The 26683-nt window shown below is 37.5% G+C and overlaps 2 protein-coding genes and 1 non-coding gene across 4 annotated transcripts in view; 2 read left to right on the top strand and 1 right to left on the bottom strand.

Annotated features, from left to right (window-relative positions):
- Positions 1-2316, top strand: part of B3GAT2 (beta-1,3-glucuronyltransferase 2) — a 90566-nt gene extending 88250 nt beyond the window's left edge. Inside the window, exons 3-4 of the mRNA XM_049776934.1 lie at positions 1649-1797; positions 1880-2316. Coding sequence (XP_049632891.1) covers positions 1649-1797; positions 1880-1966 — 236 coding nt within the window. The 3' untranslated portion in view covers positions 1967-2316. The remainder of the gene's footprint in view (positions 1-1648; positions 1798-1879) is intronic.
- Positions 2317-2603: 287 nt separating this feature from the next.
- The window catches only part of SMAP1 (small ArfGAP 1), a 108314-nt gene continuing 84234 nt past the window's right edge, over positions 2604-26683 (bottom strand). For both annotated transcript variants that reach the window (XM_049776890.1, XM_049776889.1), the window contains 5 exons: positions 26244-26334; positions 9583-9710; positions 5790-5961; positions 4931-5238; positions 2604-3543 (listed from right to left, as the gene is read on the bottom strand). In XM_049776890.1, coding sequence (XP_049632847.1) covers positions 3409-3543; positions 4931-5238; positions 5790-5961; positions 9583-9710; positions 26244-26334 — 834 coding nt within the window. In that variant the 3' untranslated portion in view covers positions 2604-3408. The remainder of the gene's footprint in view (positions 3544-4930; positions 5239-5789; positions 5962-9582; positions 9711-26243; positions 26335-26683) is intronic.
- Positions 15838-15944, top strand: LOC126015061 (U6 spliceosomal RNA). The gene has a single exon (XR_007497963.1). It is a non-coding gene; the product is annotated as a U6 spliceosomal RNA (small nuclear RNA).

Here is a 26683-nt window from a genome sequence, read left to right on the forward strand (position 1 = left end):
TATACATGTATATCTATATAATAAACAGTTATATATATATATGTATATATTTATACTACTTGAGGTACATATGCTTGGGTTATATATACATGTATGCATATGTTATATATGTGTGTATATATGTGTATTACTCGAGTTACATATGCTTGGGTTAAATCCTAGATTCTGGAATAAAAACCTATGTCCTGCTTAGAGGGAGAAGGAATTCCCAACTTCAGCACAGGCACATTTGGCCTAGTCAGCCTGTAGTTCTGGTGTTGCCTATTCCCTGCTTCATTTTGAGCTGTTCACTAAGCAGGGCTGTGGGCAGTTTCTGCCTCCCAATTTACCAACCATCTCTGCCTCTGCAATTAGTAAACCCCTGTGCTTCTGTGGGGAGTTGCCTATTAAGTGGGTTTTCAGGGTAGTTGTCTCCAGTGAGGGAAAGGGCACCCTGCTCTCCAATGAGGCCAGGATAGGGTCTTGCAGCCAAGCCATGAGATCACTTCAGAGCTTAGCTTTAGTTGTAGATTTTCTTACCTGCACCCCCTTTGCACTATATAGGAAGTGGATACTCTTTTAAAAAAAAAAAAAGACAAATTCATCAGTGATGGAGACGATGAATTGATGAATGTGCTTGTGTCTTAGGGAAAAATGAAAGAATAAAAGTAGGTTCTTATCATTTTTACATGACTTTTGCATAATTTGTCTCCGTTTATGAAAGAGGAATTAAAATCAGTACCTTGAAGCTAGATGAAAAATATACCAGTGCTTCAATGTGTTTGAGGAGTGTAGACTCTTAGCTAGGAGCTAGTAGTGAGAAGCACAAACATGAAAACTTAAACCAAAACCTCTTAACACTAAAATCAGAGCTCAGATTTTAAGAAAGGCACTGGTGTTAGTTGGATGCCTGTTGTTGTTGTTGTTGTTGTAGGCTTGTGCCGATTAGCCATGTCTGAGCGTGGACTCAAATTTGTCTGCTAAGTGGTATGAAGCTTTCAGGTGGGCCAGCTGTACTACTCACCTCTCCAGTCGGCCAGCTATTTTCTAGTCACAAATGCTAGCTGTTGCCAACTGCCCTTTAAGTAATATGGTATTATATACATGCTATATCTTTTGACAGTATTTTGTGACTCACATATCACATTTGTCTTTCCATACACCAATTTCACATCAAAAACTGGGTTGAGAATGTCAGACTACATCTAAGAGGGAATCAAGAAAGGTCAAGTGACATGATTAGTATCCTACATTCAAGAACCCACGCAAAAACAGTCATTTAATTCATATTTTATAGTAGATGCTCCAAGGCCTGAATACACTATACTGTAATGACTAATTTCCCTTGGAAACTGTGATACAGATAGTACTCCTCAACTTTGTAAAATTAGCACATAGTAGTGTTTTCCTGAGGGGGGGGATTGGCTTTGCACTCAGAAATTATTCCTGGCAGGCTCTGGGGACCATCTGGGATGCCAGAAATTGAACCCATGTTGTCCGTGTACAAGGCAAACAAATGCTCTACCTGTTGTACTATAGCGATACCCCATAGTAGGTATTTTTAAAAGTAACTTTTAATGTGACAAAGATTATATGGAAAAAGGGTAAGTACACCAATTATTTTAAAATCTGTATTTTGTTTTTGTTTTGTTCTCAACTTTTCATAAAGGATTTGCTGTAAGTCTTCAAGTCATCTTATCCAATCCAAAAGCTGTATTTAAGCGCCGTGGATCTCAGCCAGGAATGCAAGAATCTGACTTTCTAAAACAAATAACAACAGTTGAAGAACTGGAACCGAAAGCAAGTAACTGCACCAAGGTATTCATTTCATTTGCTGCTTGACACCTTGCTGAGTGTCAGCACTAAAGGAATGCTACCAATACGATTTCCTCCCCTTTAGGTTCTTGTGTGGCACACTCGGACAGAGAAGGTTAATCTAGCCAATGAGCCAAAGTATCATCTGGACACAGTGAAAATTGAGGTATAAACTGAAGCAGCAACTGGTGCTATCTGCCTGGCCAATAGACAAATAAGAAGCTGTTTGGAAGTCAGGTTGCAGAGCATTCAGGTACTATTTGGTTTAGTTTTACGTTTACAACAGGCTTTAATGCCAATTGATGGACATCTGTTTAACAGAGCTTATTAACATAAACTGTTGTTTTTGTCTTCAGTTGTTCTGCATGTTTTTCTGACAAATAAATCAGAAGATCTTTGCACAGTATACCTAAACAACAGTGTAGGTATCATACTGAATATCTTAAATGCTCCCTCATCAAATCCCATTTTGGTCTCATAATAACAGATAGAAATGAGTAGCCCTATAAACAGATAACAAGGTATTTTTTTTTTTGTGGTTTTGGGTCACACCCGGCAGTGCTCAAGGGATACTCCTGGCTCCATGCTCAGAAATTGCTCCTCCTGGCAGGGATGGGGGACCATATGGGACGCCGGGATTCGAACTGATGACCTTCTGCATGAAAGGCAACACCTTTACCTCCATGCTATCTCTCCTGCCCCAAGGTATTTTGTAAACAAAACATTCCTAGTTTTGATCTTGCAATATTAATTTCTGGAAGGTCAGTGGCAGTGTATAAAATATATGAAATAAAGTCCACCAAAAAGTATATGGATTCATTAGTTTAATATAGGGATATAACATTTTATCAATACTAGGCACCATAAAATGTAAACACAATTACTGTCATAAACCTGGATATACCTTCAAGGAATTAAAGTGGCTTGTTTAGTTACCCTGTTTGTATATAGTGCAGAGAAAGTTCTTGATGTTAGCACTACATACATAAGTTTAAGAATTCCAAATCACAAGAGGCAGATAAAATTTGAAATTTTTAAAGGTAGGTTTGTAGTAACATCCAGGTTTATCTTCCTTTCACTAACCATGTTCCCTGTTAAGCACATCATAACAACAGCACGGTGAAGTGAATGATGAAAGAAAAGAACCTTGATATACTAGAAAACAGTGTTCAGTGATACATTTACATTCAATTTATAGGACTAAACAGTTGATCATACAGTACCTTCTACAGGATTACTGGCTAATTTGGGATTGGGGTTTACACTGTTAGAGGTATTACTAACATGATAACTACTTCCCTTATATATGCAAACATTAGAGCTATTAATTTTGAGAACTGATTATGCAAGTTGAACGAGCAGCTTCTCAAATAATGTGGTCTATGAATCACAAGAAATATGAGCAAAGCTGCTCTTGACATATAGTTTCTCAACCTGTTTTTCACCACATCAAATTTAATCAGTACAGACCAACACAGTCTATCAGATAATTCCTAATACATGAACAAATGGATAAAAAGGAAAAAAATATGTACATGAGTAAACAGGGGAACTAGATGCGTTGTAGCAAGGAATGTCAGGTGGTAGTTCTGGATGAAACTTGTCTCCCAGCTTTCATTTCCACAGCTGTGTGCTGAGAGTCTGACCTGATGAGCTTCCAGACCATCCTACTGTTGTGTTTGGGGATTGGCCAAAACCCACTGCAGGGTTTGTACTGCTGAGACTCATGCCAGCCATTTGCTGATTCATCTGTGAAACATATGAAAGGTTTAAGAGGGTTTTTTTTTTTTACATTTAATTCTTTCTTTAGAACAGCTAGACATTTTAATAGCTACTCTATTCTAAGCTACCTTTTAAGTTGATTTAGTCAGTTACTGTAGTTTAAGAGCAATTAAAGCATTCTCCATCAATGTGAACAATCAGTTATAGCACTACGGTAAAGCAGACTACCATACAATTATTTCTCAACAGAAACAAAATAGCTCTTTATTTATTATTATTATCATCATCATCATCATCATCATATTTCTAGATTTATTTTGTCCTACCCATTCAAAACTGAAAAGTACTCAAAAATTCTAAATTTTATCTGTATATTTTATATTCATAGCTATTTTATGAATATTCTAAATACTATGACATAAAGCAAACCTTTTTTTTTTTTTTTTTTTTTTTTGTGGTTTTTGGGTCACACCCGGCAGTGCTCAGGGGTTATTTCTGGCTCCAGGCTCAGAAATTGCTCCTGGCAGGCACTGGGGACCATATGGGGCGCCGGGATTTGAACCGATGACCTCCTGCATGAAAGGCAAACTCCTTACCTCCATGCTATCTCTCCGGCCCCCTTCTTTTCTTATCTAACTACAGACATCTAGAGTTATTTTCATTATAAAAGTGATAATAGTACATGTATTTTTTTTCTGGAACCATATGTATATAAGCATCTTAAGTTTGTCTCTAATTTGCAAAAAGCCATTATAACTAATCAAGCACAAGTATCTGAAAGAGATTCTTCTTCATAATTACTACAGGTATACTTAGAAACACTTCTGGTAGTAAAAGTAGCATAAACTCATTGTTGACTTTACAAAAAGTTACTGACATTTGTTACTTAAACATTTTTTTAATTCTCAGAGTAGACTCTAATGTCATATATAATCTTTTAACTAGTGGTAGTCAAATAACTTGACACATTCATGAGATGTTACAAAGTGACAAATATATAGATTATTCTTTGAATACTCTTAAGGCAACACAGCAGAACAGAAATATGACCCTAGCCTAAAACTTTTAACTTAGAGCCAGAGAAAAGGCAGATAAACCTTAACCAAATATGATGTGCTTACCTCTTAGAGGAACTCCTGAACTAGGAGGTATTTTTAGAAAAAATAATGGAAGATAAGTTTAAGTAGACTATAAAATCATGCCATTAGGAACCCTCTGAGGATGCTACTGCTACAAATGAATAAAAACAATATAATCAAATAAAAATACCTCAATTGTTTCCTTGATAAAAACTTCATAGTAATCTGTAGACCGTTTCTCTTATTGCACATTGTGCAGAAATATTAGAGGTAAATACAAATTAAACCATTTAGAGAATATCCTTTGTCAAAGTTGGAGAACAAATGATCCCTACCTGTGAAAGGTTCCACTGGGGCTGCTGAGCTTGTGGAAGACCAAAGTTACTCTGTGGTGCACCCATTTGTCCCACCATTCCTCCTTGGGGGCCAACAACATTTTGAGGAAGTGGCATAACATTAGTTTGTGCATTTCCCATAAACCCATTGGGCATGGGCATGCCCACCATCATGCTTGTGTTCTGTCCCATCACATTTCCTAGAAGGCCAGGAGCTGCAGCCACAGGAACTCCCATTGATGGAAAGCTTTGAAATGCAGCTGGTGCTTGAGAGGTAAATGGTATATTGGTGGGTCCCATAAACACACCTAAAAGGGAAAAAGAAAATGAAGAAACAGACAATTGCAGACAGCTGCACTCACCTCTATAAAAGAAAAAGTTTACTGGCTTTCTGAACTAGCAAAATCTTTTGTCTCACTGCTCAGACAGGCCAACTCAAACAATGTTTCCCACTACCAAATAAATACTCTGTATCTCGTGGGATGTCAGACTTTAGATGATATGAAAAATGCAGCTCAATTTAGAGGAAGTGGTCTGTAAGATTAAAACTGTAGTCTTATTGTGAGTTTTAATTATCTTTAAAAAAAAACCCTATGTATCAGATTGCTTATTGTGGAGACAATACCTTATATATGCAAAGTGACTGTCAAATTTAATTCGTGAAAGGTATGTCCTACCTATTTGTAAAATAATGAGTGATATGTGAACAATTTAATTCAAAATGAATAAAGTTTTGTGAATCAACTATGTTTTTAATTTTAATGATTCCTTTATTTCCGCTCGGAAGTTAGCTAACAATAAACTGAAAAAATGACATAGCAATGTAATTCAATGAAAACCACATTTCAAAATGTATTACCAGGAGAACTCTGCTGCTGGATAGTTCCTGTACCATAAAGAGATAAGATAGAGTCTTTGGAGAGTTGTTTCTTTGCCACCTCTTCTGATTTTGTAGTTTGCTCAGTAAATAGATCCAAATCCCCAGAAGTTACTGTAGATAGAGTGGCAGCTGCTGGTACGGAGGATGTCCCCTGGTACAAATACCAAAACAAGATGGGACATTCCATTAAAATTCCCTTAATGGAATTCCCTTAATTATCAATTTAGAAATTAAAAAAAAAATAAAGGTAAATGATGTCTTTAAGAGATAGATAAACAATCACATCTAGGTTTTGTGGTATAACTTTACCTGTTCTGAAATTTGTTCGTGTAATGAGGTAGATTTTTTTCATTAATTTTTTTTGTTTGTTTGTTTGGAGGCCAAAGCAATAGCACAGTTGAGTAGGGCATTTGCTTTGCATGTGACCGACCCAGGTTCAATCCTGGCATTCCATATGATCCCCTGAGCCTGCCAGGAGTAACCCCTGAGCATTGCTGGGATTGGCCCCAAAACAAAACAAAAAAAAATTGTGTTTATCTGATAGTCTGATTAGTTTTAGCTATCAAACATTCAATAATGGGCTCAATAATAACTGCTGTCTGAAGACAACCATTCTTAGACAACTATTGCTTTAAGGACTTGATATCCTCAGAACTAAAAACATTTCTACAGCTACAACTGTAAGAGAATCTAACAATGGCCATTTGTCTTATTTTGTTTTTCTAAAGGACTATTCATGGCTCTTCTATGAGACAGACTATAGAAGACTTATAGAGTTGGTTCATTAACATAACAGGTGCTTTTGTACAATGAAGTTAAAAATGTTTATTGGGGCCAGAGCAGTGGCACAGCAGTAGGGCATTTGCCTTGTACGTGGCTGATCTAGAAAGGACCATGGTTCAATCAATGGATAGTCTATAGCCAAATAGCATGAGTATTAGCAAATGTCTTATCTATTTTTAGCACTCCATTTGCCAGCACTATAGCTCCAAGATAGAAGAACAGCCTTTTCTATCATTTTATACTTCAAGAGGTTACTGAATCCCTTAGCCAAGGTTCTTTGACTGAGCTAAGGGACATGCCATGCATAGTGCTGCATAGGTGTAGATACTACTGGTATAAACAGGAAATAAATGGTTTATTGCCACACCATACCCCCCATGTTGGACTACAACTATTGAATAACCATTACTTAGTAACCATGTTGGACTACAACTATATGAATACTGCATTCAGGGGCTATTCACTATACAACTAGCTATATTCAGGCTATACAACTAGCAGTATTCAGGGCCCTAGCAAGGGACCATATGCAAGTGCTAGGGATAAAAACGGATTAGGATGCCTTGCAAAGCAAGTGTCTTAGTCTCTTAGTCTTAGTCTCTGAACTTTCTATGGTACCTGATTTAAATCTTTGTCATCATTGGGGACTCGAACTAAGCTGCTTAAGGCTCACTACACAAGTACACCTGTAAGTGGAGTCTCTCTACTTCCCTGTGAGGACCAAAAAAGCCAAACAGTAAAACAGCAAAACCAGTCTATCTTATAGTCATATGATTTAGAAAATCTTTTCCTAGAGATTATACTCTAGGAATAGTATACAATGGTCAAAAAATAAAAGCAAAAGTGAAAGAATATAGGAATCAATACTCCCTTGCTGCTTTGATACTGAAAAACAGACATAAAAAGTACAATGAAGTGCAGATCAATTCTCTAGGCAGTTTGCAAATCAACTCTCAATGGAACCCAAAGAAGTCTAGTAGCTAAAACAGCATTACACTAGAATGCCTGACAAAAGAACTGTTATTTTATTCTGACTGTCAATACTTTACAAAGCAATATTGTATAAGTTTATAAAAGTGTAAACTTTTTATTATCATATGCATGCCCATGGTGATATAAATTCACAATCAGATTATTAAAATAGTTCTCATTTGACTTAGTTTATCTGGAGAAAATGCTTTACCTCAACATGTTATAAGGATACAAAGGATATAAGGATATATGGATACAAAGGATCTTAAAGTTGTATGTTTAAGAGAAGATTAACTCTATTACTGAAAGTCCATATATTTCATCTTTAAGATAGATACCAATAGTTACATCTGTTTGTGGTATCAAAAAAAAAAAAGCCAAGCCCAAACAAACAAATCTGTATGGTAACTGACAAGGGATGAGTGGCAAACAAACAAACAAACAAAAAAACCAAAAATATAATTGTAAGATAAGGGTTGAAAATGTAAAGTATAACATGGAAATCATAGTAGTTATACTATTCTATTGAAATAAAATTTTGTTGTAGTTTTTTTAGGCAACATCCAGCAGTACTCAGAGTTTACTTTTGGCTCTGTGCACTGAGGATCATACATGATGGTAGGGATCGAATGCAGGTTGGCTATATGTAAGACAAACACTCTACCTAATGTATATCTCTGCTGGAATAAAATTGGCTAAGAAAGTGTCCTCATACATATATGCATAAGGTAAATAAGTAATATTACAGGTATGTTAATTTGGAAATCCACTCACAATGGACATCAAATAATTATGCTATGTACTTTATATTATAATTTGTCATTAACACATCGATAAGCCTGAAGCCATATTTACATATTAATTTACAATTAAAAAAGGAACAAAGGCAAAAAATCTACATAACATTAAGGCAATTAAAAAAGCCACTATTCTCATTCTTCAAAAATTCCGGTCACCAATAATGTAGTATACATACTCTAAAAAAAGCATTAAGAAGGGAACAGATAGCATAGCAGGTAGGGTAAGGTGTTTAAGACTGCCTGTAGTGATTTCTGAGTGCAGGACCAGGAGTAAACCCTGAGCGATACTGTGTGTGACCCCCAAAACAACAACAACAAATCATTAAGAAAAAGTTCAGTATTGTTTCCTTAAAAAAATGAGTAGTGAATTTGCTAGCATTTCTTGGTTTTACTTTTTCCTGTAGTGAAATGGAGATATAATCTTGAGGATGGCTCAGTGGAGATAGAGAATTACTAGTATCTCCTACTTTATATTTATAAATCGCAGTTTTTTTTTTTGTTTTGTTTTGGTTTTTGGGCCACACCCGGCGGTGCTCAGGGGTTACTCCTGGCTGTCTGCTCAGAAATAGTTCCTGGCAGGCACGGGGGACCATATGGGACACTGGGATTCGAACCAACCACCTTTGGTCCTGGATCGGCTGCTTGCAAGGCAAACGCCGCTGTGCTATCTCTCCGGGCCCAAAAATCACAGTTTTAAATGAGCTTGTTGATCTCAGATATGAAGAAATTATTTGGAGGCAGGACTAATTTAGTATAGTGGGTGCTGTGCTTGGGCCAACCTAATTTCGGTCCTTTAATTCTCTTTGGTCCCCTGAGCAACTCCAGAAGTAACGCTTCAGCATAAATGGATGTGGCCAAAAACAAAAAAAAAAGAATGTCTCCATTTTCCTGTCTGTTCCTTTTACACACTGTAATTGGCCTAAAATACAAGTTGGTAACTTTGAATGATAAATATTGGATGCTTTCTGGCATATACAGGCGGCAGGTGGCTTTTGCAACTTATTCAATTTGCTTTATAGTAAGAAAGGAACCATGGACAATATGAAACAAATGAAGAGAGTGAATTACAATGAAATGTTATTTGAAAAGAACACTGGCAAGCATAGGTCTAAAGAACAGAAAACTCAAAGTAGTAACTGCTCAGATACAGTCTTTCAAAATTAATTTTAAAACTTTTCAAAATTAAACAGTCATGTAAAATTATTCTTAGTACATACCTGATTTGGGGGCATGACAGTTGCTGGTAAGGGATTAGAAATCATTGGCCCAAAGATGTCTAGATCATCATTCAGGGCAGGCACTGCAGTTGTATTCCCATTGGACACTGGTGCTTCAGCAGGACAATCTGGAAAAAAAAAAAAAAAAGACATTTAGATTCTCATCTTAGATTTTCATCTTAAATCTCAGAAATTATAGAAACATGGTATTTTAATGGCATGTGGCTTTCTGTTTAGTTTTGGAGTCAGATCCAGCAGTGCTCTGGGCTTATTCCTGCCCTGTGCTCAGGGAATCAATCTTGGCAGGGCCTGGAGATGATATAGGATGCCAGGCATCAAACCCGAATCAACTGTGTGCATAATGTATTATCCACTGCACTATTTCTCTAGATCCAAAAGCTGATACTAAAATACATGCACCCTTCTATTCTACTCTCTTTCCCACTGAGCATACCAGTTTTGTATAATTTTTCAGAAACATTTTTGGGGGCCACACCCATTTAATACACAGGGGTTACTCCTGGCTGTGCACTCAGAAATCGCTCCTGGCTTGGGGAGACCTTATGGGACACAGGTGTATTGAACTGCTTGCAAGGCAGATGCTTACCTCTAGTGCCACCACTCTGGTCCCACTGCAGAAACATTTTATCCCCAAGCTTCTAGTGTATGTACAAACCACTTAAAAAAAAAAAACTGGACTACTACTCACTTTATTTTGCATCCCTATGCTACATGACAGGTACTATTCTAATCACATTACATATATAACTTTTAACCATCATAACCTTATAAGATGGACATTTCTTTTTAGATCATTGGCTAAGAATCAATTTGATACCATGTTGTTATAAATGTCTCTTAGAAATGTTTGTTAATTTGGCTGTCATTTCTTTTTTTTTGGTTTTTTGGGCCACACCTGTTTGATGCTCAGGGGTTACTCCTGGCTAAGCGCTCAGAAATTGCCCCTGGCTTGGGGGAACCATATGGGACGCCAGGGGATCGAACAGCGGTCCTTCCTTGGCTAGCACTTGCAAGGCAGACACCTTACCTCTAGCACCACCTCGCCGGCCCCTTGGCTGTCATTTTATTACTATACTTAGTGATTTAAAATGCCTACGTGTTGACTTTAAATTTACAGCAAAAAATATTGAAAGGCCAGAGCAACAGTACAGTGAGTAGAGTGCTTGCCTTGCCAACCCAGATTTAATCCCCAGCATCCAATGTGGGCCCCTGATCCCACAGAAATGATCCCTAAGCACAGTGTCAAGGGGTAAATTCAGTGCACCACCGGGTGTGCAAAACTTGCTATCTCCCCCCACCCCCCGCAAAGTTGAACAGTATGAAAAAAAAATGTGCGGGGCCAGGAAGGTGGTTCTAGAGGTAAGGTGTCTGCCTTGTAAGCGCTAGTGTAGGACGGACCGGGGTTCGATCCCCTGGCATCCCATATGGTCCCCCCAAGCCAGGAGCGATTTCTGAATGCATAGCCAGGAGTAACTCCTGAGCATCAAATGGGTGTGGCCCAAAAACCAAAAAAAAAAAAAAAAAAAAGAAAAGAAAAAGAAAAAATGTGCTATGTAAACAAATTTTACAGGAAATATCCATAACATTCTGAACAGCCCATTTATGTAAACAAAGCTACTTTTAGTGATGGGAATACTAGAAAGGGAAAAAATTCTGATGCAGTTCTTCTAATATCTTATGTTAGCTTCTACTTGTCTTATCATGAAAAATATTTTTAAGCTTAATTTATATCTCTTATCTATTAGTAAAAAATTTACTAACTGTAAGTGGCTGGTGCTGGAATGTATGAGAGAATTTGGAAGTGTGGTATTCTAAGGAATAAAAGATCTCATTTGGATTTTTGTGGCCACAATCTTAATGGTACAGAGCATCACAATTTCAATCTGATTTGATCTTTCTTTGAAATACTTTTCGTCTAGGACAAATTTGTGGGGGTTTTTTTTTTGTTGTTGTTGTTGTTGTTGTTGTTGCTGGGCTTAAGAATTTAGATTTTTAGAAAGCTTTTGTAATGTCAGTGCTGGTCCAGGCCCACATGTTAAGAATTACTGATATATTAATTCAATTCATGTAATTTCAAACAGTGACTAAACTGTTTCATATGAAATGGTTTGGTTTCTCTTCCCCCCTTCCTTTTTTGTATTTATTTACTTATTTATGTTTTGAGGCCACACTATAGCAGGCCTGGGGGACCAGGCATCAGGAAGTTCCACCATTATCCCAAGCCAATCAACTTTTAAAGCCTGTTTAAGGGCCAGGGATTGAACCCTGGTAAGCCATGTGCAATGTAAAAAGCCATACGCACTGCTCTATCACTGTAGTTCCAAGATAAAATATTTTAAAAGGAGAAAGTATCCTAGATTTTAGACACAACTCACTAAAAGAATATCCTTTTTGTGGAATATACAACAGTTCAATAAAGAAACTCAGTGTATCCTAAGTATATCTGTGGTCCTGATGGTCCCCAGCACCACTGGGCTAATCAGCACAGCTTCACCTGCTTCAGAACAGAAGTGTCAGGTGCACACTATCTGGCCACATATAGTGTGAAGTGAATTCAGAAATTCTGAGGACTGGTGGAAGCATACAACACTATATCCAATCCCCAAATCCCCCAAAACAGGACTAGAGCCCATGCTTTACATATTCAAGGGTTCAAGTTCTATCCCTGGCACAATGTGGTTCCTGGAGTATAGCCCTGAAGGCACTGACCACTGCTGTGGTGGTCCCATTGGCCACCACTACCAGTGAGTCATATAACTGAACTACCCAATAAGTTGGTTAAGTATTATCAGGAGCAGATCTGGTGTTCCTGAATAGTGTTTGGTGTTTGCAAATAGAAGGGGAAAAAAACCTTGACAAATGACATGTAAACCAGTGGTGCTAAGTCACAAGAAGGGACATCAAATAGAAATGTTTAATTCGGGGCCAGAGAGATAGCATGGAGGTAAGGCGTGCCTTTCATGCAGAAGGTCATCCGTTCGAATCCCGGAGTCTCATATGGTCCCCTGTGCTTGCCAGGAGCAATTTCTGAGCATGGAGCCAGGAATAACCCCTGAGCACTTCCGGGTGTGACCCAAAAACCACACACACACACACACACACACAAAAGTTTAATTCTATTAAATGAATGAATAACGATTTAGGCACCTGCCAGTAATTTAAACTAACAAATAGAAGATAATGGGAACAAACATTATCTAAAAGAACACTAGGAAGAAAAAAATGATCACTCTTTAAGTATTTCTAGTTTTTCAGTTAAAAGCTGTGCCCTTTTAGAATGTCTTATTAATATCAATTACCTTGCATGTATGAGGTTCTGATAAATTGAGCTCATATAGTACTGGTTTGGGAACCAACAGGCTTTTCATCTACTATGGGCAAATGCAATGTTTACTTGTATGAAACAGCACATCTTACAGAAATTTTATCTAAATTATACACTGTAACCCACTATAATATGAACTTATTTATACTTTCAAATCTAAATATTATTTAGTATCTTAGCTATACATTACCTAATCTGTAAAATAATATATAACATTATTAGGTTCTGAAGCCTTATTTTACAATTAGGATCATGTATGTAACAAAAATATTCAATATTTTGTATAGTTTTTTTTTTTGGTGCCAAGCCTGAAAAATTACAAAACACTTAGATTATCAATTATCCCCATGTAGATGGCAAAGTTATATATGTCCTGTGCCATAAAGCGATAATGAAGACTTCAGTGATTATCAGATTTAATTTAAAGAAAACAAGAGTCTTGTGAAAAATATAAAACTATGCAAATATGAATAAAGGGTGAATAAAGGTTCCTTATCATAGCTGACAGTGACAGTTCCACTGAACTGTACTCTTAAAAACAAACAGGTCGGTGCCAGAGAGATAGCATGGAGGTAAAGTGTTTGCCTGGCATGCAGAAGAATAGTGGTTTGAATCCTGGCATACCATTTGGTCTCCTGAGCCTGCCAGGAGCGATTTTTGAGCATAGAGCCAGGAGTAACCCCTGAGCGCTGCTGGATGTGACCCAAAACCAAAAAAAAAACCCAATAATTTTTATGGTATTTTTGTAGTTCATTATAAGCCCACCCACATGAATTATCATGCTTATATACTTAAAATCATAATTGATACAACCCAATTATAAAATATAAAAGGTTTTCTTTAAGCCAAATTCTATAAATGTGCATGAATTAGTCTATAGTTAGTAGGTAGATCAATAATGTACTTATTCAGTCATAAACTACCAGAAATTTTGTTTTTAGACTTTAACATTACAAATATAGAACATGTACATCGATGGTGCTTAATATAAAAATTACAGAGATAATGCCCTTCCTGTAAGATTAAGATTTTTATTTCTACCACTGCACAGTAAACAATTCCATACTTGCTCCATTAAAAGCATTTTTTAAACTGATCTTTTTGAAATTCAGAAATGCATTTCATACAAACAACAAAATTGATGGGGCCAGAAAGACAGTACAGCAGGAAGATGATTATTACAGGGAGAGTAAGGCTTTATATGCAGCTGAAATGTTATCCACTCACCTTCCCACCTGAATTATCCTAGGATGCAGCTCTGGAGGCCTGATCCTTAGCACAGCTGGGGTAGCACAAACCGTGCCCCCCCCCCCCCGAGATTACAGTGCCTAAGTAGCAACACATCCTCAGACTCTTGCACTTAACAATAGTTGATAACTAGATAATCTTAGATAGGGGTCCCAGGACTCTTATAGTTTGGAGGATCCAAATCAAAATAAGTAATCTCAGGGGCCGGTGTGATAGCGCAGCAGTAGGGCATTTGCCTTGCATGCTGCTGACCTAAGCAGTTCAATCCCCAGGCATTCCATATGGTCCCCCAAGCCAGGAGTGATTTCTGAGCACAGAGCCAGCATAACACCTGAGTGTCACTGCAGGTGACCAACAAATTTTAAAGAAAGGGTAATCCCAATAGTAATGGTAAACAAAGTATTTTATTTAAAAATTTTGGGAGGCTGAAGTGATAGCACAGGGTAGAGCATTTTGCCTTGCACCTGGTTGACCTGGATTCAATCCCCAGCATCCCACTATGGTCCTCCAAGCCTATCAGGAGTGATTTCTGAATGTAGAGGAAGGAGTAACTTCTTAGCACCATTTTTGTGGCCCCCCAAAGACAAAAATGTCTGGGGCTCACTACTGGCCTGGTGCTAGGAAACCATACAGTCCTGGGAACAGATGTCCATATGCAAATCTTGTACTTCATCTCTTTGAGTCATCTAAGCAAAGTATTTTATTATTATGGGCAGTGAGGGTTAAGGGTGAGTGACACATCTAGCAGTGCACAAGAGACCAGATATGGTACCATGGAGAGAACCAGAATGGGCCACTTTGAATTAAGTGCCTTAACCCTGATACTATCTGTCCAGTCATAACAAAGAACTTTATTTTTAATACATACCTTTATTTAAGCACCATGATTACAAGCATGTTTGTAGTTGGTTTTCAGTTATATATAAAAAAAAAATCCCCCTTCACCAATACAACATTCCCACCACCAATATGCTCCATCTCCCTAGTCAACCAACCCCTTGTTCCAACACCAGTTGATGAAGACGCTTTCCTTGCTTTATTTTGTATTTCTTGCCCTTTTATCAAATTTAATTGACTGTGTCTGGGGGTGATTCTCTGAATACTCAAATCTATTCCACTGATCTGAGGGTCTGCCTTTATTCCAATACCATGCTGTTTTAATGCTTTAATGTTTTAATTGCTTTGTTGTACAATTTAAAGTTGGGGAAAGTGATGTCTCCCATCTTCTTTTTCCTAAGGTTTGCTTCAGCTATTCTTGAAATTCCAAATGAATTTCAGGAGTGTTTGATCCACTTCTTTGAAGAATGTCATGGCTATTCTTAGAGGAATTGCATTAAAACTGTATAATGTATAATGGGGAGTATTGCCATTTTAGTTATATTAATCCACCCAATCCATGAACAAGGTATTTGTCTCCATTTCCTTGTATCCTCTTTTATTTCTTGAAGCAGGATTTTGTAGGTTTTTTGTATAGATCATTCACCTCTTTAGTTAAGTTGACTCCAAGGTATTTGAGTTTGTGTAGCACTAATTTAATGTTCCATTACAACAAAGGACTTCTTGGTCTCATTCAAGTGTTTTTGAATAATAATAAATTAAGAGTCTCTTTTTTTTTTATTTTTGGGTCACAAGAATAATAATAAATTAAAAAAATAAAATATGTGTTCGCTTCGGCAGCACATATACTAAAATTGGAACGATACAGAGAAAATTAGCATGGCCCCTGCACAAGGATGACACGCGAATTCATGAAGCATTCCATATTTTTTGGTTTCTTTTCTAATAAAGATTGAAGTTGTCCAAACAAAAATAGAAAAGAAAACATAAAAATTTGCATTTTAATAAATTTTATAAAGACTCATTTTTATTCATGTTCTATTGCCAAATACTCTGACCAGTACTTTTTATAAAACTATTTAAATCCTCATATTGCTTTGAAAAAGTGTAAGTCTACAGTTAAAAGTTTATGTCAGTAGTTTGACCTCCTTAGAAAAGTGCCTCAGAGTATAGTAAGAAGGAAAGAAATTGAGTGGAGGAGAAAGACAAATGTGAAATAACGAGGGACAGGGACCAAGGCCACTCAGATGCATTGATGAGGTTAAAAAAGGGTGGACTAAGTATCCAAGCCGTAGAGTCAACAACAATGAAATCACCAACCAAACTTAGGCCTATTATGATAGCAGGCTGGGGCATAGGATGGTGGTGGCATGGGGTGGACTTGGGAACAGTGGTGGAGGAAGGTTGATATTGGTTGGTAGGATTGGTACTGAAACATTTTATATTTAAAAATTCAACTGTGAGTTGTAAAGCATTGTAAATCACAATGCTTTAGATAAGAAATTTAAAAAGAAAAGTGCCTCAGGGCAGGAGTTGACTTTATTACCCTTTCTGGGCACAATACTTGGCCTAGATTCCATTCTGAGGCAATTAAGGACACCTGAGCCCATAACCAGTCACTCCTCTCCATGTCCCATACACCTAATAATTCATAATTCTTCACTCTCACTTGCTGCATGGTATCTAAGTTGTCAGCCTTTCCAAGCAATACAGTATAAATGATAGCTTGTAAGTTACTCTTGAATCCTTGCTCTGTATTTCCAATACGTTCAACCCCCAATGTTTCTTTTTGAAAATCATCTCCTCCCTTTTGCATTTAGGGCCACAATTTTCTGGAAGACTATGCAGTCACTAGTGTTGAGACCCTCTCAGCCAGAGCTCACTGGACAGTTTGTCTAGAATCTTAGAATTGCTTCCAGAACAGATCCCTAGCCTGTGGCTTCCTCTCTCCAGTTCACTTCTGATTATAAAATTCTCTCTGTAAATTAGGAATATGTTTTGTTACTGCTGTAATACATACACATAAAAGAAGTAACACACAGGACCATGTTCTCCACCAATCTCCTTACATGCTAAAGTCACAGCTTATTCTCTTATACTAAATTCTTTAGGTGTGCAGCCACAGTATCTGACAGGTGCTTCAAAGCTGCCCACTCAGTAAAATCCAGATAAAATGAGTTAAAAAGTGATATTACACTTTATATTATATAAAGGTAAGACTAGGGCCTCTGTTTATCTGGTAGTTTATTATCTTTTAAAACTGTTCTTCACTCTAAAGGTTACTTCTGGGCTAAAGGAAAAGCTCAACTAGCATACCCTGCATGTAGAAGCCCTGTTTGATCCCTGGCATATACTACATGGTTTTGCAAGCTCTGCTGGAAACAACCAGCACTGATCTGATTATAGCCTCCAAGCACCACTGACAGCAACACTGGTACTGAGTAGGAAAGTAAAGAGGCTTGTTATAGAGTGATATCTCTTGTCTAATCTAAGTACAAATCAAACACAAAAACTAAGATGACCTTTAAAATGCATTAAATTTTACTGAGGTAAGTTTGCACAGTATACTGATTTAAAGAAAAGTTACTAGTAGCAGCAAGAATATTTAACAATTAAATTTAGAAAAATTTATTTTAAATAGAAAATTTAAATCTCAAACTAAATTGTCATAATCAATTCTCTTAAGTAATACAATTTCCCTTCTCAGCAATATCTAATAGTTCCCAGGATGTGATCTTATCCCGCCTGCACTACAAACATGAAGAGCTGCATTTTCTCGTATTTACTAGGGAGTTCCATGAACTCTGTTGGTGCTCAATAAATATTAATTGAATTCATCCTTTACTTGAATGTCAAAAGCAATAGCTGGTCATAATCTATTTGAACAAATAGTAATTCAAGAAAGGTCAAAGATCTAACCTAATTTCACAGATAAGAATAGGACAAATAACTGGGCACTAGTTTGTTTGCCATTAAACTTGAGATGTGGAAGCGCCAATCAGACTGGTGTGCTGCAAGTGTGATGGAGATGGTCCCCTGCTCAGCACCCCAGCTGCTAAGTCACGCCAGGGAGGTGTTTTACATACTTATTTTCTGTCCACCTAGTGTCAAAGTTGTAAAAGATGAAGTGAGCTGTTATGAAAAAATATTTTTATAATTTAATACTGTTTGCTTTCATTGTCTTCACTTTAATGTTGGTGACACTTTTGTAAGGTGAGTGCTGTTAATTACCCAAGCTGCTTGTCTTTGACAAAGAGTGCTTTGTTAATAGGAATCTGTGAAAAATCTTTTTGAAATATTGCATGTTGTGTACCAAGTATTACTATGGAACCTAAAATTTGTTAGAGTCCTGGCACCAGGAAAAGGGTATGTGTTTGTGTGTTGTATGTGTGTGTGTGATCATTGTGGCAAGAACGTTGCAAGTCTCCTTTAAGGAATATTGAGATTGCCCATTCCAACAACTAACTCTATTTAGGCCTGGTTGGTTAAAAACAAACAGAAAAATGAAACTGCTGGATGTTTTCCTGTCCTGGATTCAGCAATCTCAAATAATAGTAGCTTTTAAGAGAAGAAAAATAATCCAGCTTTTTTGGAGTCATTCCCTATAGAATTGTGGGTTTGATGTTCTTTGATCACACATCCTTTGCTTTTGGTGAGTTATAGATTTCTGTTGTTTGTAAGAAAGTCATGGTTGCCTTTGGTTAGGGAATAATACAATTAGTAATTCTTTTTTTTGCAGAGTGCCTTCTCCCTCAGTCCCATGGAGCAGCAGAGTGCTATAGAGCATGCTCTGTATCTCTCTGATTGTCTCTTTCTCTTAATTTGCTGCTAAGAAAAAAACTTGGGCACTAGATTAAATATTACTATTTTGTAGTCCCCTTGGTTACTTATTCCTTAATCATAAGTGATTAACCAGTTTCCTCTCCTCCGAGCTGGAAGAATAGGAGAACAGAACAACAGAGCAGAAGGTAAGACCTTGAACATTAAGAGATGAATTAGGTCACTGGAAGTTTCATTAAAAAGAACAAAGTTTCTACCAAACTCTAGAGTGGTTAGAATGAATCAGGTCTGTGGGTGCACTTGGGATGCAGTGGATACATTTTGGTGTTCACCCTGTTTGAGTGAGATGAGGGAAGGAAGCCCTGGTGGTGTCCAGAGAAGAAGCTCTTCTGCACAGGCACTGAGGTGGGGGTAGGTAGCTCTGCCCCCTTTATCATTCCTGAATTGGAAAGACCCATTTGCCTTCGGGGACAGGGCCCTCCACTATACCTGAGCAGGAGGAGTGATTCTTCACTTAACTGCATTGCTCTGGGGGCCACATTCAGTAACTACATTGTGGGATTCTCAGGACGTCCCCACTTCTTCCCTTTGCATGTTTCACAGCAGAGTCCTGATTCAGGGGATTGGGAAAACCAAACCTACTCTGAGCTATGACAGTTTGGCTTTTTCTTGCCAAGACTGAACAAGGCTCCCTCCCAGCATGAACTGGCTCCCTCCCAGCATGTTGTCTGTTTGATGACTGGACATAAGTAAAAAATTTGGACTTGAGTGTTAAACCCAACATTTTCTTGTACTTTTTAAAGACTTTCTGTCTTGGCTGCTCATTTCCAGTTAGAACTGCTATCAGATACTTGTATTTCATGGTGTCGTTGAGATGAGCCCTATTTGGTAAACAATCCTGGGAACCCAGAGGAGTTGGAGTGTTACCTCGGAGAGCTGCATGGCACAGTGGACTGGCTCCACAAGGTCTAGTCTGCCTCCAGGGCTGACTCATGGCACATTCTTGTGCTGTGAAGAAGATGGACTTTTCCCTTCTCCCATCACGCCTCAAGTGTAACTTCAACACACCCAGAATCTTCCTAACTTGGAGTCCCATCCCAGATGTTGTTGCTTTGGAATATGAAGCGGGGCATGTCCGATGGAGAGACTCCATCGATTTAAGAGCCTTAAATAGCTTTGAAAGTACACACAGAGTTTCCATTGGAATCATACTTAGAAATGAATATATTTAGATGTCCTTGGGATTTTTTTTCTTTTTCCCAGAAACTCACTTTAGCATACCAGGGACTGTCCACAGGAAGTACTTGCAAAACAGGTACCAAGGAGTCTAGAGTAATGGAAGGACCAGCATCCAATGACATGCTGCCCATCTGCATTGGAACTTTGCTCTTTTCCTGTCTTACTCACATTCCCCTCTGACGGTTAGTTCTACCTCTTGTCTTGGGCCCAGAAACAAGGAGTTCTCATGGGTTCTCATGGGTGTCTGTTAATGTTGGGAGCCTGGGGCTCTACTAGAATCACTGCCCAGAGCTGTAAGCAGGGCACATGCCACCTTCCATATCTGTGCTTAGAGGAGCTTAATTGCCTCTCTTTAGTCATTTTTAGAAGTTTTGCATTTTGGGGCCGGAGAGATAGCACAGCAGCATTTGCCTTGCAAGCAGCCGATCCAGGACCAAAGGTGGTTGGTTTGGATCCCGGTGTCCCATATGGTTCCCCCCTGTGCCTGCCAGGAGCTATTTTTGAACAGACAGCCAGGAGTAACCCCTTAGCACCGCCGGGTGTGGCCCCAAAACCAAAAAAAAAAATACAAATAAAAAAATAAAGTTTTGCATTTTGGAAAGCAGTGCTTAAGAATAAAATATTCTTAAGGGGCCAGAATGATAGTGCCGCTGGTAGGAACATGCTTTGCACATAATAGAGATTGGAACACACGAATCTTGTAGTGCAATGGGACCTTACACCCTGAACATTGATATAATGACCAGTCACAGGCCTCACAAGAATGGGCATCCTCCATTCACCCCCTAAACCAGGGAAGCTATCTACAAAACATCCAAGGTTTTTTATAACAACACCTGAAAGCAATCCTCTACCAGGGAAGACCCTACCACTGCTCTGACATCAACCTGCTCAAAAAAGACTTCCTTTAACACTAAGAAGACAACAACAACATCCTGCTTACAGGACAGGGCTCTCTGCATTGTCCTTTAATTGTGAAGTGAAATGAGAGGACGCTCCACACCATCCTGACTGCAATGTAGAATATGCAGATTCCAGGATCTTTAATACAGAAACATGATACCAACAACAGAGACTGTGTGAAAAATAAAAGTGTAATGGCACTACAGACAATGACTTGGATTGGATAAACTAGTTTTCCTGGAGCCTAGAGTTGGTCTTATGCCAGGAAACTTCAGGGGTAGGGTCTCCTTGTATTTAGGCCAAGGCTTTTCCTTTCCATGTCTTTCATATTTTGGTGGGCCTATGCAAACAATAATTGCCACTCTAATACCATTTTTACTGTGCTCCTTTGACTCTAATCCTTAAGAAAAACCCACTTTTGAGTTTGTTAAACTAATATGCATGTGCATGGAAATGTATTGCCTTCAATATTTAAGCAGTTACATAAGTTTTATGGCTTTAGATTACTTTGTGTGCTGCTAAGAAATATTATGTATTACAATCTGGGGACTGGTGGGACAAAGTAATTGTACATGGGTTCTGTTTTATTTTTCTTAATGTTCTTTGGCTGAAAGTTCAAAGTTCAGATATCAGCAAGGGGATTTCTGAGAATTCTGTTTACGGGTGATTATCCTTCCACTGTAACTTTACCTTGTCCTCTTTCTTTGCATCTTTGTTCTCATAATTAAAAATTAAAAATTAAAAAAAAAATTACATCCCCCCTCCAAAACCAAAAAAACAGCCCCAAGATTTTAGTTTATTTTTAATGCTAGAGTGTAGTTAATAGCAACTTTCTGGTGGTTCATTGCTGGTATATTAAAGAGAGAAAAGCATTAAATATATAACATTTCTTCAGACTTCAGGCATGACTACTAATGTAACCACACTTGTAGATACATTCAGGAACATCAGATATCAGCACACTGCCTATTTTTAAAGTTTACTGAAACCTAGCATGCTCATTTGTTTATTTTTTAAAATAAATTTTAATTAAATATCGTGATATATAATTATAAAGTTATTCATGATTAAATTTCAGTCATAAAATGTCCAACACCCATCCCTTCACCAGTGCACATATCCCTGCCAATGTTTCCCACCATCTCCCCCTTGCCTGCCTGTATGAGACATTTTTTTCTTTTCTTCTCTCTTTCCTTTCTTTTTTCTCTCTCCTCTCTCTCTCAACTCCCTCTCTCCCTTTTTTCTTTCACTGTGGTTTACAATACTGCTACTTAAGGGGTATTATGTATATCAATTTACCTCCTGTTAGCACTCAGTTCTTGTCCATAGTGATCTTAGGGGGGTCCCTTCTCTGCCCTAATTTCACATCCAATATTTGTGGCAACCTTCCTACCATGAGCGGTCCTCCAGGCTCTCATCTCTACTGTCTTTGAATTATTACCATACTGCTTTTTCAATATTCCCCATGTGAGTGTGATCATGCTATATGCCTATCTTTCTCCCTCTGACATTTCGCTCAGCCTAATTCATTCCATATCCATCCACATATCAGCAAATCTCATGCAAAATCTCAGCAAAAATCATCCATTTTTTCATAATAGCCATATAAGTATTCCACTGTATAGAATCTATGTACCACAGTTTCTTTATACACTCATCTTTTCTTGGACACTTCGATTGTTTCCAGAATTGGCTATTGATTCACTTATTTAATAGCTACTTGCATACTAAAGCTAAGGGTTACATATATCTACAAAATAAGTAAACTGCACAAAACAATTAGCCAGTCATTAGGTTAAAGACAGAAAAAAGACAATGACTCACCATTGTCCAACTTGAAGGGAAATCAGATTACTAAAGTGATCCTTAACTACACACCAAAAACTTGGGTATCATGACTGTGTTTGTGTGACTGAACTATTAAGTTTTTCTTTTTCTGTGTAAACATTAAGTCAATATTAGTTTGGATCTTATTCATCTGGGGAACTATGCTGTCATTTTCCACAATAATAATTCATACTTTTAAGAATTTTCTTCCTGTTCCCTACCAGAGGAAAACCAGAGCCACATTAGGGAAGACTGACCTACTAAGGAGAAAAACAATAGTATCCTGGGGATTGGATAGATAATGCAAAGGGTAGAACACTTGCCTGGCATGTGGCCGATTCAGGTTTGACTCTTCACCTCACATGTGGTACTCTGACCATTGCCACAAATTATCCTTTAAAGAAAAGCCAGGAGTAACTCCTGAGAATTGTCAGATGTGACCAAAAAATAAACCAAAAAAGGTTTTGTTCAATAGACCAAGAAACAAAAGTATTATAGAGTTGTGTATGCTTTGGGTAAGACAGCCCTATTTCAGTAGACAAAATACCAAAGCATCTCACTTTCTGTTGCAATCTCCCATTCCAACCCTTTAGTTTTTGGAGCTCTTTACTGAGTGCTGTAAACTGTCATTTCATTTATCAGTTATCAAAATTGACCAGATATCCTTAGCCTATTCTTCAATATCCTCCTCACTACCTTGCTATTTAGTGAACCTTACTTGTCACTCCAAGAGTGCATCTTGGTAGACTCAGATTGAAAGAAATAAAAATTAACTGAATCGGGGCCGGAGAGATAGCACAGCGGTGTTTGCCTTGCAAGCAGAAGATCCAGGACCTAAGGTGGTTGGTTCAAATCCTGGCGTCCCATATGGTCCCCCGTGCCTGCCAGGAGCTATTTCTGAGCAGATAGCCAGGAGTAAACCCTGAGCGCCGCCGGGTGTAAACCAAAAAAAAAAAAATTAATTGAATCAAAGTCATTGAGGTTATGCAGATGTCTTCAAAGAAACATGAGCAATAGTAAAAGAATATCAAAAGAAAATGGTACCAGAATAAAAGTATTGTCATCAACAACCCTAAAATTCTGTGTTATTGACTAAGTTAGAAGGCACATCTAAAATATGTGATAATAAAACAGTAATTTGTCTCAGCAACTACCTGGAAGGTAGAAACATCAAATGTTGCACAGTAGAGATGCACTAGCTGATACACACACAAGTACAAAAGTTTATTAATTTAAGCTCTTGAGCTGTGGGGAGTATTTATATACAATATTATTACAGACATAGCTGAATAAGACCCATTGTTCTGGATGGAATCCCCTTTGGGGGACTGCTGTAGCTATTTCCCTTATCCTGAATCATCATATTAGATTATTCTACAGAAGTCATTCCCAAGTGAACATCCTAAAGTTTCCATCACCTGCAAATCCTATGGGCTCTGTTCTTTAATATACATAGAACCTGGGGCCGGGCAGTGGCGCTAAAGGTAAGGTGCCTGCCTTGCCTGCGCTAGCCTTGGACGGACTGCGGTTCGATCCCCCGGTGTCCCATATGGTCCCCCAAGCCAGGAGCAACTTCTGAGCACATAGCCAGGAGTAACCCCTGAGCGTTACCGGGTGTGGCCCAGAAACCAAAAAAAAAAAAAAAAAAAAAAATATATATATATATATATATATATATACATAGAACCTGAGTGCTCCTTGTAACCACCAATTCTAAAAGACACTCTGTCAGTTTTGTCTCTCTCACTTATACTACTATAACAGTTTCCTGATTATTCTCCCTACTTTCATCATCTACCTATCTACCTGCTATAATATATTCCTAATACAGTAGTTATAAAAATTCTTGGGAAACTAAAGTCAAGTCTAGGGATGTGGCTAAACAGTAAAGCAACTTCAGCTCACTAATAAGGCTCTGGGTGCAATTCCTGCAACACCAAAATAGAAACAAAAAATAAGAGGAAGAATTAAATGATATACTTTATTGTTTATATGCCTCCAGCATCTTTCCAGTTCATTCAAAATAAAAGTTAAAGTGCTGTCACAATATGCCTACTTTACTCCTTACTCCAAATACCTCTCCTCCTCTATCCTAATTCTCATCATTTCATTCTAATAAAAACACAATCAACCTCAGTAGTAATTTACATACAACCTTTTGTTCTCTCAATAGCACTTACCATATTTGACCTAAATAAATAAGATCTATTTTGTCTCACTTACTTAGCCTCTTCAAAAGAATGAATACATAGAGACAGGGTTTTTTCCTTCTTGTTGTATGATGTTTTGCAGTCAGTGCTGAGATTGAATCCAGGTCCTCTCACAGCAAGACAAGTCATCTACTACTGAGACACTCCCCTGGCCATGAGGTCTGGGACATTTTTTTTCTTTTTATGCTTCTTTCTTGCCTATATCACTCATGGACATACAATAGGCACATAATCAGTATTTGCTATATCATAAATGAATGCATAGGATGAGAGTGAAGCCTAGTGTATACTCTACATTTCTATGTCAGTACTATGAAAGACTGGAAAGGAAATGCTGCAATAACTAAAAGTCACATATATTTCTTGTAAAATATTTTCTTTGGTAATACGTGTTTTCTTTTTGCTCATTTACAGTAACAAAAATATAGGTTTTATTTTGTTGGGTGGATATTTCTAATATAATACAACTTATTTTCATCACCAAGATACAATTTTTTCCTACAGGGCATATATTTGCATGACATAAAAGCTTCCAACAATAAAATATTCTACTAAAATTCTGAAAAAAAAAAAACAAAACATTTTCATTCGTCCCTTTTAATGTTTTATCAGCCCTCACAAACTAAATAAAAACATTTCTGCTTGAAGGATGAGAAATTACTAAAAATAACTATCAAGCATTTTAGAAGAAAAAACTGTAAAAGAAGTACAGTATACATACTCCATGAATGTAAGTCCCTTTACCTACTACCAAATAGATAATAATTACCCTATAAGTTTTGAGCATGAAATGACATTAAGTTCAATGAACACTCCCTGTTGTCACTGGGGCAAAAATCTCACCACTAGACTTAGGTATATAATATGCTGCCTTCAATAATCAAAATGAGAGAAAAAAAAGATGAGGGAGGTGAGACGGAGAAGTGAAAGGGATATAATGAGAGGGGAGGGAGAGGGAAAAGGAAGAGGGACTAAGAGAGAAGAGACAAAAAAAATCTACCTTTATTTTATGTCAGTGTCCCAAGCCCTTAAATACTCCTTAGAATAAATACTAATTCTTTCCCCTAAGGAACTTGAATTTCAGTGAAGACAGTGCTGAAGATTAGCTTCCCTATTAATGACTTCCATTTTTGTGTGAGTTCAACAAATGAATGACAATATTTTAAAATTCAGTTAACAGGTATCCCCTTTGGCATACTGACAGTCTATTCAATTAAAGTAAAAGTTTTAAATGGTTTGTAACTCTAATGCCTTGTCTTTTTATTACTTACCAAGTCCTAAGAGATCAACAGTTGGCTCCGCAGCTTTTTGGGGGCTGGTACTTTTTTTAGACTCCAACTGCTGATCTTCTTTCTTCTGCAGCTTTAAAAAGTAAATAATAAAACTTATTATTTTTCTTAAATAAAGGGGGCAATCCTTTAAGCCTAATTATGCAAATTTCTAAATAGTATATGAAGTATATAATGGCAGCATAATAAAAGTTTAGTGCATTTGGTATAAATATAAAATAATCACTGATTTGCATTGACAAACCTTATGTTTGTCAATATAAATATAAATATATACATTAAATCTTAATATAATTATTTCTAGTATTTATGAAAAACTACACTTTTTTAAAAAGAGTACATTTCCTACTATTTGTTCTTATGATAATTTGCCCCCATTTGCAGAATTTACTCAGGGTTTGGAGTTTTCATGACAACACTAC

Source organism: Suncus etruscus, chromosome 7 (assembly GCF_024139225.1).
Source record: "Suncus etruscus isolate mSunEtr1 chromosome 7, mSunEtr1.pri.cur, whole genome shotgun sequence".
In the NCBI taxonomy this organism is placed as follows: domain Eukaryota; kingdom Metazoa; phylum Chordata; class Mammalia; order Eulipotyphla; family Soricidae; genus Suncus; species Suncus etruscus.